Source organism: Notothenia rossii, assembly GCF_949606895.1.
Source record: "Notothenia rossii genome assembly, chromosome: 3".
In the NCBI taxonomy this organism is placed as follows: Eukaryota; Metazoa; Chordata; class Actinopteri; order Perciformes; family Nototheniidae; genus Notothenia; species Notothenia rossii.
In genome coordinates, this window is record NC_136901.1 from 41,937,108 (window position 1) to 41,949,683 (window position 12,576).

Here is a 12,576-nt window from a genome sequence, read left to right on the forward strand (position 1 = left end):
TTTGCTTTTTAAATATAGCACAGATATCTTGTTGTCTCCTCTGTCGTACTGTTTTATGTTGATGCTCTTTAAGTTATTTGTCATGTCAGGAAAACGGGATATTTTAGTAAACAAGCAAGCGTGATGTTTGGTGTTTACCGTCCATATCTTCATGTGAGGAGTTTTAATGGATTCAATATCAACCTCCTCCTCCTGCTGGACTTGGAAGCTTTTATAAGTTTATTTTTAAATAGTTTTACAAAGTCTGAACTAAATTCCCTTTTCATAAACTACCCTTGTGCGTCACTCAGGGCAGAGTTGGGCTTTTTGTTTTTGTAATCGTTTCATCATTTTAGCTGCATCAGATCCTGTGCACTAGGGGTACAACAACTAATCGACTTAATCGATAACCAAATGAGTTGCCAACTAATTCAGTTGATTCGTTGGTGATGTCATCACGTGTGTTTTACACGCCGTTAAGCTCCAACGTTATTGGTCTTTTTATCGGTACTGGAGACATTATATGTCAAATGTATTATTGCAACAAAAACATTATATCGCAGTCTTAGTTTTGCCAACTCCTTTTCTAATATGCAAAAAGACAAACAAATGTGTCTATGGTGTATTTTCGATCTTTCCGATCCAGACGAGAGATCTCTCCCCCGTGTGTGTGCGAGGGGGCGGGGCAGTTTACACACACGCTCTGCTACATGCATGCAACACACACACACGCTCTGCTACATGCATGCAACACACACACACGCTCTGCTAAATGCATGCAACACACACACACACGCGGCTGCTACATGCATGCAACACACACACGCAGCTGCTACATGCATGCAACACACACACGACTGCTACATGCATGCAACACACACACGCGGCTGCTACATGCATGCAACACACACGCGGCTGCTACATGCATGCAACACACACACACGCGGCTGCTACATGCATGCAACACACACACACACGCGGATGCTACATGCATGCAACACACACACACGGCTGCTACATGCATGCAAAACACACACGCGGCTGCTACATGCATGCAACACATACACACGCGGCTGCTACATGCATGCAACACACACGGCTGCTACATGCATGCAACACACGCAGCTGCTACATGCATGCAACACACACACGGCTGCTACATGCATGCAACACACACGCGGCTGCTACATGCATGCAACACACACACACACACGGTTGCAACATGCATGCAACACACACACGCAGCTGCTACATGCATGCAACACACACACACACACACACACGCGGCTGCTACATGCATGCAACACACGCACGGTTGTTACATGCATGCAAAACACGCGTGGCTGCTACATGCATGCAACACACAAGCGCGGCTGCTACATGCATGCATTTTTTAATCAAGTATTCATCTTTATTGTCTTCGTTGTTAGTTTCCACATGCCTAAAACAACCTCAAGCTAAATCTAAAAGTTGATGGCTAAATAAGAGCGTTTGAGAAATTGTGCAAGGCACAATAGTCAATTAATCGTTTCATTAATCGATAGATTAATCGATTATCAAATTAATCGTTTGTTGCAGCCCTAGTGTGCAGGCAAAACACATAAAGTACAAAAACATTGGGCAAAGAAAAATGTGATTTTCCTGGTTTCCTGCACAAAGAAATCCCAATGCATAAAAAATAAAATGTTGATTCTCATTGACTTATATGTCCGACTGGCTACAAATATCCCTTTTTGCATTAAAGTATAAAGAAAATAATACTTTTTGGTGGTTTTAATCGAACATCTAAAGGATTAAAAGTCAGAAAACTAGAAAATATCTACTAGTTATGTTTAGGAATGATGAAATGTGTAATTTCATGGATTTCTCAGTCGCTTTTATTGTTATTTCTAGTTATGCCAATGAAAATCTGACGTCACAGGCTCTTCCAGCAGTGCAACACAATAAAACAAATAAAATAGTGGAAGTAAATAAAATAGAATAGAAATATGTTGTAGCTAGGCGTGAATTTAAACTGACAGTGACACATATATAATTAAATTACACTCACCATATATTTCTCTGTTGCTGACTTCCTGTTGTTGTTGGTGCTTGTTTCTAGACGCCCGGAGATCACCATCCTGTGTGCGGAGCCGCTTTCCTCCACTTCCTGGTTCCCGGGGGCCTCTGCAGGATTCCCCCCGCCCCCCCCTCCTGCCGCTCAGATCTGGGGTCCCACCATCCCTCCGTCCATTAAGGTGAGTCTGTGATCTGGAAGTAAACAAAGGAGGCGTTTCAGACAGAGATTATTGCCTTTGCAGACCTTTCACATGCACTACAACCTATTGGACACATGCATTTCTCCTCCTCAGCCTCCTCCATCCTATGAGGAGGTGATCAGGGAGAAGACACAGGAGCAGACTCTTCCTCTTCCTCGTCTTCCCTCCAGCTCTTCATCATCATCATTATCATCATTGTCATCATTGTCATCATTATCATCACGTCTAGCTTCTACAATAACCATCGCCACGCAGACTGACCCAGGATCTGCCCCCGACCCCCAGGGTGAGAGAAAGCTCAATTCTTTTCTAGTAAACATGTACAAGTTCATTTAACACTTTAAGAGATCAAGAAGAAAGATTGTCACTTATTACTCGTAATAGCTACGGGCTTTTTTTTCTCACGAAACTGTCTCAGGGATTCTTAACATTGAACAAACTATGAATGTGTCATACCCTCCTAACGGGAAGAAACTCAGCTAACTGATGATATTAACCATTTGTACCGAAACAAAATACAAGTCTCGTAAGAAGCATCTAAATGAGCCCTGAGCAAAAAAATGCTAACGCACTTAGCATAGCACTCACGGTATAAATAATGTATTACTTATCGTAACTGCACATACGAGATATCAGATCAAAGCTGATATTCCACAGATTCTACAGGTATAAGTATAATCACTGTGTGATCAAAACTCACCGCAGCGAAAGCCAGCAAAGACGACACACAACGTAGCTTTAGGTAGCCAACACGACAAATGTCTTACCTTTGTTGTTTTTCTGATCAAAAGTTGTCTTCAATGGCATTAAAACGATAAAAACGCTGCTCAAGGTTAATCCAATGTGTCTGTCACTTTAAAATGATTACTGATAATCCATCATCATATTTACTAGTTTTCAGATTTCAGAGCGTAACATAGCTTTCGGTTTGGGCAAACTGCGTGCGCATCACTCTCACTCCTTATTTGGTAACGTGTAGGTGGATTTAGGAACTTTCCCTTCGATTCTATTGGCTCTAGCGGTTCAAAAGTGGTGTCAATCATCAAAATCGACCAATGGGTTCCAGAGAAACGGCAAATCCACCCAAATGACCCCAGATTTTTTTTTTTGTGCTAAACCTCTCTAAAAAGGTCAAATGTCACTTGTTTTGCATCAATCTTGATACAGGGTACTTATTATATGTTGTACTTTGGATTCCTAAAGCTTTTAGTCTACCATCCCATCATCCAAGGGTGGTTTTCTTTAAGTAATGTTTTTTTTTGGACGGACACTATAATTTACATTTCGTTACTATGTTCAATCTGAATTTGCTTATATATATAAATAAATAAAAGCATCTATATTGATTCTGACTCTTCTACATCCAACTCACAGGTTTATCATTGCTTTGAGAAAAAAGATTATTACTTTTTTTAGAAGTGTAGTTATGATCATTTGTTCTGGGAATGTCATTTTCGAGACCTGAAAAATCAGTTAGGTAAACAACACATAACATCAATCACCCTCAGAATAGTAATAAAAATAGTAATTATATATATATATTCTTGTAGATTTAACTGTATCTCATTTGATGTGTATGCCAGTTTCTGAAAATGCAAATAAGATAAGATAGGACTTTATTTATCCCAAAGGAAATTGTTGTACCAGAGTTATAAAAACACAACAGCTGATAATAAAACTGTACACTAACAATTATAAATAATAATGTGTCTACAGTGAGACGACCAGTAAGACCACAACGACCGCCTTTCCCCAGCCCTCCCAAGCAGTCTCACATTGATGACATCACCATCCCAACCAGCCAATCAGCACTCAGCGTGGCACCAAACTCACACCTTCCCTCCACTTTTGATTCTCAAACGGACCAATGGGATCGGCCCGTTGAAGTAGAAGCTCCTCCTCCTTCCACTTCTTCTTCTTCTCGCGTCCCATTGGAGCTTCCTAAGCCCCGCCCCCGCTCCAGGCTCAGCGCTCCTCCTCCAATCAGCAGTGAGGTCAGAGTTCAGACTCTGGTGAAGCTACGAGACGACGGCGCAGCTACACTAGCTGCTCGCACAGGAAGTGACCCGGCTAAACAGGAAGTAAGTCAAGGGAAATACCTTCAGGAGCTTCTCGAGGCGTTCAGCGCTGACGATTGGGGTTTCCCTGATCGCCGTAGCGACAGCGGCAGCCAATCGGAGAGCGAGGAGGAAAAGGGAGAAGACGACATGGCGGCGTTAAAAGCGAGGATACAAGCCTTTGAGCAGCAACAACAGGTGGCTGATGGGAGCTGTGGAGATTTTCCCGCCACAAAAAGACCCGAAACCCGACCTGAACCCAAACCACGTCCTCGTCTCGAAAAAAACAAATCCGCACCCCCTACTGCCCCGAAACCCAAAAATGTTGCACAAGCTGCCAAACCGTCCTGCAAGCGATTCTGGGAGGAGGGTGCCGAGACAGATGTAACCCCTGAACCTGATTCCTGTGTCCTGAAATCTGAACCTTTTGTGGTTCCTGTGAAAAACACGGAGAAACCTTCCATTTCCCCAAAACCTCAGACCACTACGGACCCCCCTCCACCTTCTGCTGGTCCTGTTCCCGCCCCTAGACCTCCTCCTCACCCCAAACTCACCCCTTCTGTCAGTGAGACTCAAGCTAAACCTCCACCCAGACCTCCAGTTGCCCCCAGGGCCAGCGTCGGAGCTCCTGCCCAGGAAAAGAGTTCCTCGGCTGGGCAAAGAACCCCGACTTTACCCCCCAGACCCTTTGTGGAGCTCAGCAGTGGATCTCACTCTGAGACAGGAAGTGAGAAGACGCAGGACGCTGCGAAACAAACTGGTAAGGGTTATTAACTTCAAAGTCAACTTTATTGTCAATCTTTACGTTTGTGTGTACAGATAGAGATCGAAATACCGTTTTCCACAATCCCCAATACAAAAAATACAAATATATATAAAAATATGTATAAAAAGATGAATATATACACATTTATACATATGCACACATTAAGTCATAAATAAAAGCACAACAATCAATATATACAAAATAACAGTCACTTATAATAATAATACATTGGATTTTTATAGCGCTGTTTAATCGTGCCGTGCAAACCCGGCCTGTTTTTGGTTGTGTTTCCACTAGTCGTAGTTCCGCTAACGGGTACCTTTCACAGTTTTTCTGGCTCTCCAAAATCGTAGTTCTTTCCGGGCCAACAACCGGGCTGAGTATGCTAAACTAGAGAGAGAATCGCTGGCTAGGGGGCTACAACTACAACTAAATGAACATATTTGACAGTGATTTAATTATAATACATGTTTCAAAATGATGCCGAAGTAATAACATACTGATACCGGTTAGTAAAAACCATGAATTAATGCTTTGACAAGTCTGCAGACAGACGGCAGGCGAAACACCTTTTTAAAATGCTTGTTTTCTGAATGGAGATTGGCTAAGCTAACGTTGTATATGCTCCGACCGTCCACACTCACAACAACGGCCTACAGACATAAACAAACCAGCGACTGTATTCTCCATGACACAGACAGTCTGTGGTTTGGACTTGTTTAACTTTTGTCTAGTTTCTGAACAGATATGAGGAGCTGTGAGCTCTGAGGGCTAACAGCTGACAGCTGATGTTGGTTTTGTGTTTCGCATTGAAGATGACGTCTCCTCAGCTCCTCCTACACTGTGTTACTATAGTTACCGCCCCAGCTACTAAACTGTAATGGAAACGCAGCATGAAGTGAGCCTGGCCTACCAAGGCTTAACTATACCGTACTAAGCCGTGCGAGGCCCTGCAGTGGAAATGCACCATAAGAGGGAGGGAAACAAAAGCATAAGTCAGGTAGCTAGCTGCTCTCAAAAACAGACCCTCCAACCGAGAGAGCGAGCGAGCACGACTCTGGCTGGAGCCTGTGGCCGTTTCTCAATGTCGAGTAGAGCTGCTGCAGAGCCACTATTTCAAGTATACTACGTCATCGAGTGGCGCCGAATGCTGGGCATTTAAAATGCATATAAACAGTCCTTCGGCGCCACTCGATGACCTAGTATACTTGAAATAGTGGCTCTGCAGCAGCTCTACTCGACATTGAGATACGGCCTCTCACTCTTCAGTTACCGGAGGCCAGGTGCCATCAGTCAGTGCTGATAGGGAGGAAGGGAGAATCCTTAAAGGGACATACACATAACAGGGACAGCAGGGACACGGGGCTCGTCACAGCGGGTCATTTTACAAATATTTACTCGAGGCAGGGGGAAACGTGCTGCTTATCTCCCAGATAATAAAGATTAGCTCTCTGTTTGGTTTGGAGTCATTGACTGAACTTCAGACTTGCTCACAGCTGATAAGCCGGATTAGTTTGATGGATTTCTCAATGGGAGGCTTTGTAGTTCCTTTACCAGCTACTGATATCAAACTGACACTCAGATCAGATTTCATCAGGTTTAATAGGCTAGAAGTAACATGTGGAAAATAAAAACTGTTTTAATGTATAAGCGTGTGGTTCTATAACAGTGGGGAACATATTTTTTTATTATATTATTCTATTTAAATGTGTTTATTTAGCAAGATGCAACAATGATCAATTGTAGGTCAAAATTACAGGAAAAAAAAAGTTTTTAAAAAAAGTCTTTTTTTATAATTAGTGCTGTAAAGGTTGAAAATCTAATAAAAAATGTAAGTAGTAGTCTAAAAAAAAATGATAATCTTAATTTCTTCTGAATTTTGTTGTTTTAGTGAAAGTACGAAGTCTCCGTCCAGACGTCCCGACCAAACCAGCAGCTCTGACCGCACCACGCAGAGCCAGCGGTAAGTGTGGGAGTGTGTGTGTGTGAGAGAGAGGGAACACTAGCTCCATGTAGCTTTAGTACAATTAAGTGTTTGAGAGCTCAGTGACACACATCGTGCTCATGTTGTTGCAGAAAGTGTGTGTGTGTGTGTGTGTGTGTGTGTGTGTGTGTGTGTGTGTGTGTGTGTGTGTGTGTGTGTGTGTGTGTGTGTGTGTGTGTGTGTGTGTGTGTGTGTGTGTGTGTGTGTGTGTGTGTGTGTGTGTGTGTGTGTGTGTGTGTGTGTGTGTGTGTGTGTGTGTGTGTGTGTGTGTGTGTGTGTGTGTGTGTGTGTGTGTGTGTGTGGTTGTGTGTGTGTGTGTGATGTAGCTTCAGTACAATGAAGTGTTTGAGAGCTCAGTGACACACATCGTGCTCATGTTGTTGCAGAAAATATGCAAACATATGGAGGGATTTTTTTTGTGTGTGTGTCACAAAGACAGAGAGGGGGGGTTATATTAGTCACTCCAGACCATGTGAAAGAAAAATGCAGTGATTGTGCCAGAAGAAAAAAGGCTCCACTGTTGTTGTGTGCACTCAGCTGTTGCTTAATGTGTTTGTTTGTGTGTGTTCAGCCTAGCCATGTGATTGGTCGACTTCTTCAGAGAGAATTCCCATTATGCAACTATCCAGGCTTATTTTGGCTGCTTTATAAACATGTGGGATCCAGGGAGCTTGTTCAGTTGTTTTTTCAATTTGATTTATGTTCGTCACAGCTCTTGGTTGTGAAAGAGTTTACAAAATCAGCCAAAGAAGAAAGAAATCTGCAGGCTGTGTGCAATAGTTACTCTGCTGTACCCTTAATGTTTTTAAGCTGGGTAACTTTAAGTACATCTGACTTGTACATGTTGACACCAACAAAGAAAAAAGAGACGATAACTACATATCAGAATCAAGTGTATTGCCAGGTACATTTACACATACGATGAATTTGCTTTGGTGTCTGGTGGTGCGAACATAAACAACAGCAAAGTAGGTAAACAAAGAAATGTATAAGGATAATAAAAAATAAGTATTTTTAAGAAACAATTTAGTATTGAAAAAAGATGCAAAAGACCAGTATTTACACCAAATGTAAATGTAACAAATAACCATAACAGCTAAAAAACAAAAACCCTTAGGACAATGAGTGGATAAGATAAGATAAGAAGTATTGATCCCAATTTGGGAAATGTTTGCGTTGCAGCAGCATCAAAAGACATGGCATTGTACAATAGAGAAACAAATAGACTAGAAATAAACAATCCAAAATGTAAACATCTCAAATAGAAATAAAATAGCATTTAAAAGTAAAAAATGTACATGTGGAAATACAAATGTACAGTAATGGCTAACTACAGTGTATTATATTTTAAAGTGGACTATATGAAATGTGCCTTTCTGTCTTTGACAAGTGTAGCTCCGTCTAATCCAAACATTTATATATGCACATAGGCTTGACTCCAACACAAATACGTCTCAGGTAAGTTTGGTTGACCCTTTACTTAAATAAAAGGTATCGGTACAAAACACATATTTTCAAAGTTCAAAAAACGATATTGCTCCTTGATTCTTTTCTCCTTCTCATTGCCAGCAGCTGCGGTCGGCCACGAGGTCAATTTTACAACAGCTGGTTTAAATAAATGATATAATGATACTAATAACAAAGAAATTCAATGTTCAAATATATCTACAGTATATACACACATAATACATGAAATTATATATTTTAACATATGGCTTCTACAGTTATTATCTCTCTTTAGCTTCTGATATGAACACTAAGAACTAGCAATATATTCTGGGATCTGCTCTCCACCTCTAGCTCCAAATCTGGCCCCGAGACCTTCAGCTGCTTCTCTGGCCCCCAAACCTTCAGGACCTTCGCCGGTTCCAACTCTGGCTATAAAACCTCCAACTCCGGCTATAAAACCTCCAACTCCCGCTATAAAACCTCCAAATCCCGCTCCCGCTCTAAGGAAAGGCCCCGTGATCCAAAGCAAACCAGAAACCAGCGTTAACGCAACGTCTGACCCCCCTCGTCCTCCACGGTAAGAAGCACATTTGTGATCAACAGTCAAACTGAGCTCCACGGTACAGATAGAAGTTAAATGAAATGAGTTTTCTTTATATTGTTTATTTAAGATTAGATAAGAAGTACTTTATTGATCCCAAATTGGGTTATGTTTGCGTTGCAGCAGCATAAAAAAACATGGCATTGTACAATCAAAATTAAAATAAATAGAAAACAAATCTCAATAGAAAATACAATGGCATTAAAGAAAGTAGAAAATATACATGTTGAATTACAAATGTACAGTAACAAGAGAAGCTATGGAGCATAATAATAATTCTCACTCTTTCCCGCCAGCCCTTCTGGTGTGAAGCTCCTCCCCCTTCGTCCTCCACCAATCAAATCCACTCCCGGGCGTCCGCCGCCTCCAGCCGCCAGCTCCTCGGCCAATCAGACTCCTCCTGCGTCCAAAACTAGTCCCGCCCCCTCTGTTTCCACTGCCAACCAGTCAACCAATCAGGTGCCGCCTCAACGAGCGCCAAAGAGAGGACCGCCTCTTCCCCCCCGCCCTAAACCTGGACACCCTCTATACAACAGCTACGAGGTTTACACACACACACACACACACACACACACACACACACACACACACACACACACACACACACACACACACACACACACACACACACACACACACACACACACACACACACACACACACACACACACACACACACACACACACAAAACACCATCATAGATATTCGTTATAACGTCTTAATTTTCAGAAACAAGAAGTGCTGATCGTCCTGGACGACCCGAGCCCCTCAGAGGACCTATCAGATGAGGGCAAGAGTCAAACCATCGTCATCGACCAATCACAGAGTCTCCTGGACCTGGACAGCCAACCAGAGCCTGCGCCGGATCAGGAGAGCCAATCAAAATCCGACCTGGAGGGCCTCAGCCTTTCAGACTCACAGGTACAGGAAGACACTTTTTATAAAGCCTTTTTTATTATGTTTTTTTTGCCTTTTTTAAATATATAGTGATTACATTTACCTCAAAAAGCTGGTTTGATAATAAATAAAATCGTATTAATGTGGTGTAAGTATAAAATAGCATTGAATAGAGATACATGTACAAAACAAGTTGTTTAAAAATGTCTATACTACTTGAATGCATGTACTTTCCAACACTAATTAGCAATAATATAGAAAGATAATTTGTGTTTTTCACAATTATTTTACAAGACTTGATTTTCCTTTGTCCGATAGTCCATTCTTCCTGTGGAGTCTTCGGAGCAGAAAGAACAACTCAACCCTCCTCCTGTCAGGTAACACACAATATTGAAACACTACTATATCATAAGTAAAGGAAACTACTCATTTATAACTAAATATGAACTATTTGTATCTAATTTTGTACATTCCTCTGTCTGTGCAGCGGTCCTCGGTGCGTCGCCCTGTTTGATTATGAGGGAGAGGAGGAGGACGAGCTCACCTTCTCTCAGGGTGATGTCATCGCCCTCTTGGAGCTGGTTGGTCAGGACTGGGGGCGGGGCCAGATCCACGGACGAATCGGAATCTTCCCACTGAACTTCGCCGAAGTGTTGGAGCCTCCAGAGGAGAAACCGACAACAACAGAGAGCACTGTGACAGGAAGTACTGGTGAGCCTTTATAGCCCAACATTAGTCTCCTTTAGCTTAGCGGTGGTGACGTGAAGTCATGTGACCGTGCTGTAGTTCCTTTATAGCCCAACATTAGTCTCCTTTAGCTTAGCGGTGGTGACGTGAAGTCATGTGACCGTCCTGTAGTTCCTTTATAGCCCAACATTAGCCACCTTTAGCTTAGCGGTGGTGACGTGAAGTCATGTGACCGTGCTGTAGTTCCTTTATAGCCCAACATTAGCCACCTTTAGCTTAGCGGTGGTGACGTGAAGTCATGTGACCGTGCTGTAGTTCCTTTATAGCCCAACATTAGCCACCTTTAGCTTAGCAGTGGTGACGTGAAGTGATGTGACGTGCTGTAGTTCCTTTATAGCCCAACATTAGCCACCTTTAGCTTAGCGGTGGTGACGTGAAGTGATGTGACCGTGCTGTAGTTCCTTTATAGCCCAACATTAGCCACCTTTAGCTTAGCGGTGGTGACGTGAAGTCATGTGACCGTGCTGTAGTTCCTTTATAGCCCAACATTAGCCGCCTTTAGCTTAGCGGTGGAGACGTGAAGTCATGTGACCGTGCTGTAGTTCCTTTATAGCCAAACATTAGCCACCTTTAGCTTAGCGGTGGTGACGTGAAGTCATGTGACCGTGCTGTAGTTCCTTTATAGCCCAACATTAGCCACCTTTAGCTTAGCGGTGGAGACGTGAAGTCATGTGACCGTGCTGTAGTTCCTTTATAGCCCAACATTAGCCACCTTTAGCTTAGCGGTGGAGACGTGAAGTCATGTGACCGTGCTGTAGTTCCTTTATAGCCAAACATTAGCCACCTTTAGCTTAGCGGTGGTGACGTGAAGTCATGTGACCGTGCTGTAGTTCCTTTATAGCCAAACATTAGCCACCTTTAGCTTAGCGGTGGTGACGTGAAGTCATGTGACCGTGCTGTAGTTCCTTTATAGCCCAACATTAGCCACCTTTAGCTTAGCAGTGGTGACGTGAAGTCATGTGACCGTGCTGTAGTTCCTTTATAGCCCAACATTAGCCGCCTTTAGCTTAGCGGTGGTGACGTGAAGTCATGTGACCGTACTGTAGTTCCTTTATAGCCCAACATTAGCCGCCTTTAGCTTAGCGGTGGTGACGTGAAGTGATGTGACCGTGCTGTAGTTCCTTTATAGCCCAACATTAGCTACCTTTAGCTTAGCGGTGGTGACGTGAAGTGATGTGACCGTGCTGTAGTTCCTTTATAGCCCAACATTAGCTTTAATGTGTTAATATGTGGAGATTATCCTGCTGAACTAAACTTATAAGTATCATAAACGTTTGAATAGAGATTATTTTCTGCTATATTTTTAGAGTCCAACACAGAAATACGTCATCACTGCACCACCATATATATTTCATGGTTAAAAATCTCTGTAAATAGTAGTTTCATTTATTATTTACTGTGTCCTCAGCAGCACCAGAGACCTCCCTGGATCCAGACTCTCAGACTACAGTAAGAACGATCCCTTGTGTTCAAAAGTTGTTTTTATTTAGGATTAGTGATAATTTATGTTTTAAATATTACACATTATCACTCAATTTTTATTTTGTAATAAATAGATTTTATGTTTCCTGTCCAAATGTCACTAATAGATCCATTGTTTGTGTTTTTCTTTAGGTGGAGGAGTGGGTCGAGGCTCTGTTTGATTTCCCCGGTCAGACTGCAGAGGACCTGTCCTTCCAGCAGGGGGCACTCATCCTGGTGATGGAGCACATTGATGCGGATTGGAGGAGAGGGAAGCTGGGGGGGAAGGAGGGGCTCTACCCTGCTGCCTTCACACAGCCCTGCAATGGTAACACACACAAATTCCCATCAATATAATATATGACTAAATTAATAG

The 12,576-nt window shown here is 42.6% G+C and overlaps 1 protein-coding gene across 4 annotated transcripts in view; it reads left to right on the forward strand.

Moving 5' to 3' along the window:
• Positions 1–12,576, forward strand: part of LOC307032566 (uncharacterized protein) — a 35,069-nt gene that overhangs the window by 20,081 nt on the left and 2,412 nt on the right. For 3 of the 4 annotated variants that reach the window (XM_079670642.1, XM_079670639.1, XM_079670641.1), the window contains exons 5-15: positions 2,081–2,216; positions 2,331–2,523; positions 3,954–5,054; positions 6,952–7,023; positions 8,845–9,070; positions 9,391–9,637; positions 9,825–10,016; positions 10,311–10,369; positions 10,480–10,703; positions 12,148–12,188; positions 12,354–12,528. In XM_079670642.1, coding sequence (XP_079526768.1) covers positions 2,081–2,216; positions 2,331–2,523; positions 3,954–5,054; positions 6,952–7,023; positions 8,845–9,070; positions 9,391–9,637; positions 9,825–10,016; positions 10,311–10,369; positions 10,480–10,703; positions 12,148–12,188; positions 12,354–12,528 — 2,666 coding nt within the window. The remainder of the gene's footprint in view (positions 1–2,080; positions 2,217–2,330; positions 2,524–3,953; positions 5,055–6,951; positions 7,024–8,844; positions 9,071–9,390; positions 9,638–9,824; positions 10,017–10,310; positions 10,370–10,479; positions 10,704–12,147; positions 12,189–12,353; positions 12,529–12,576) is intronic. The other variant, XM_079670640.1, reaches the window with a different exon arrangement.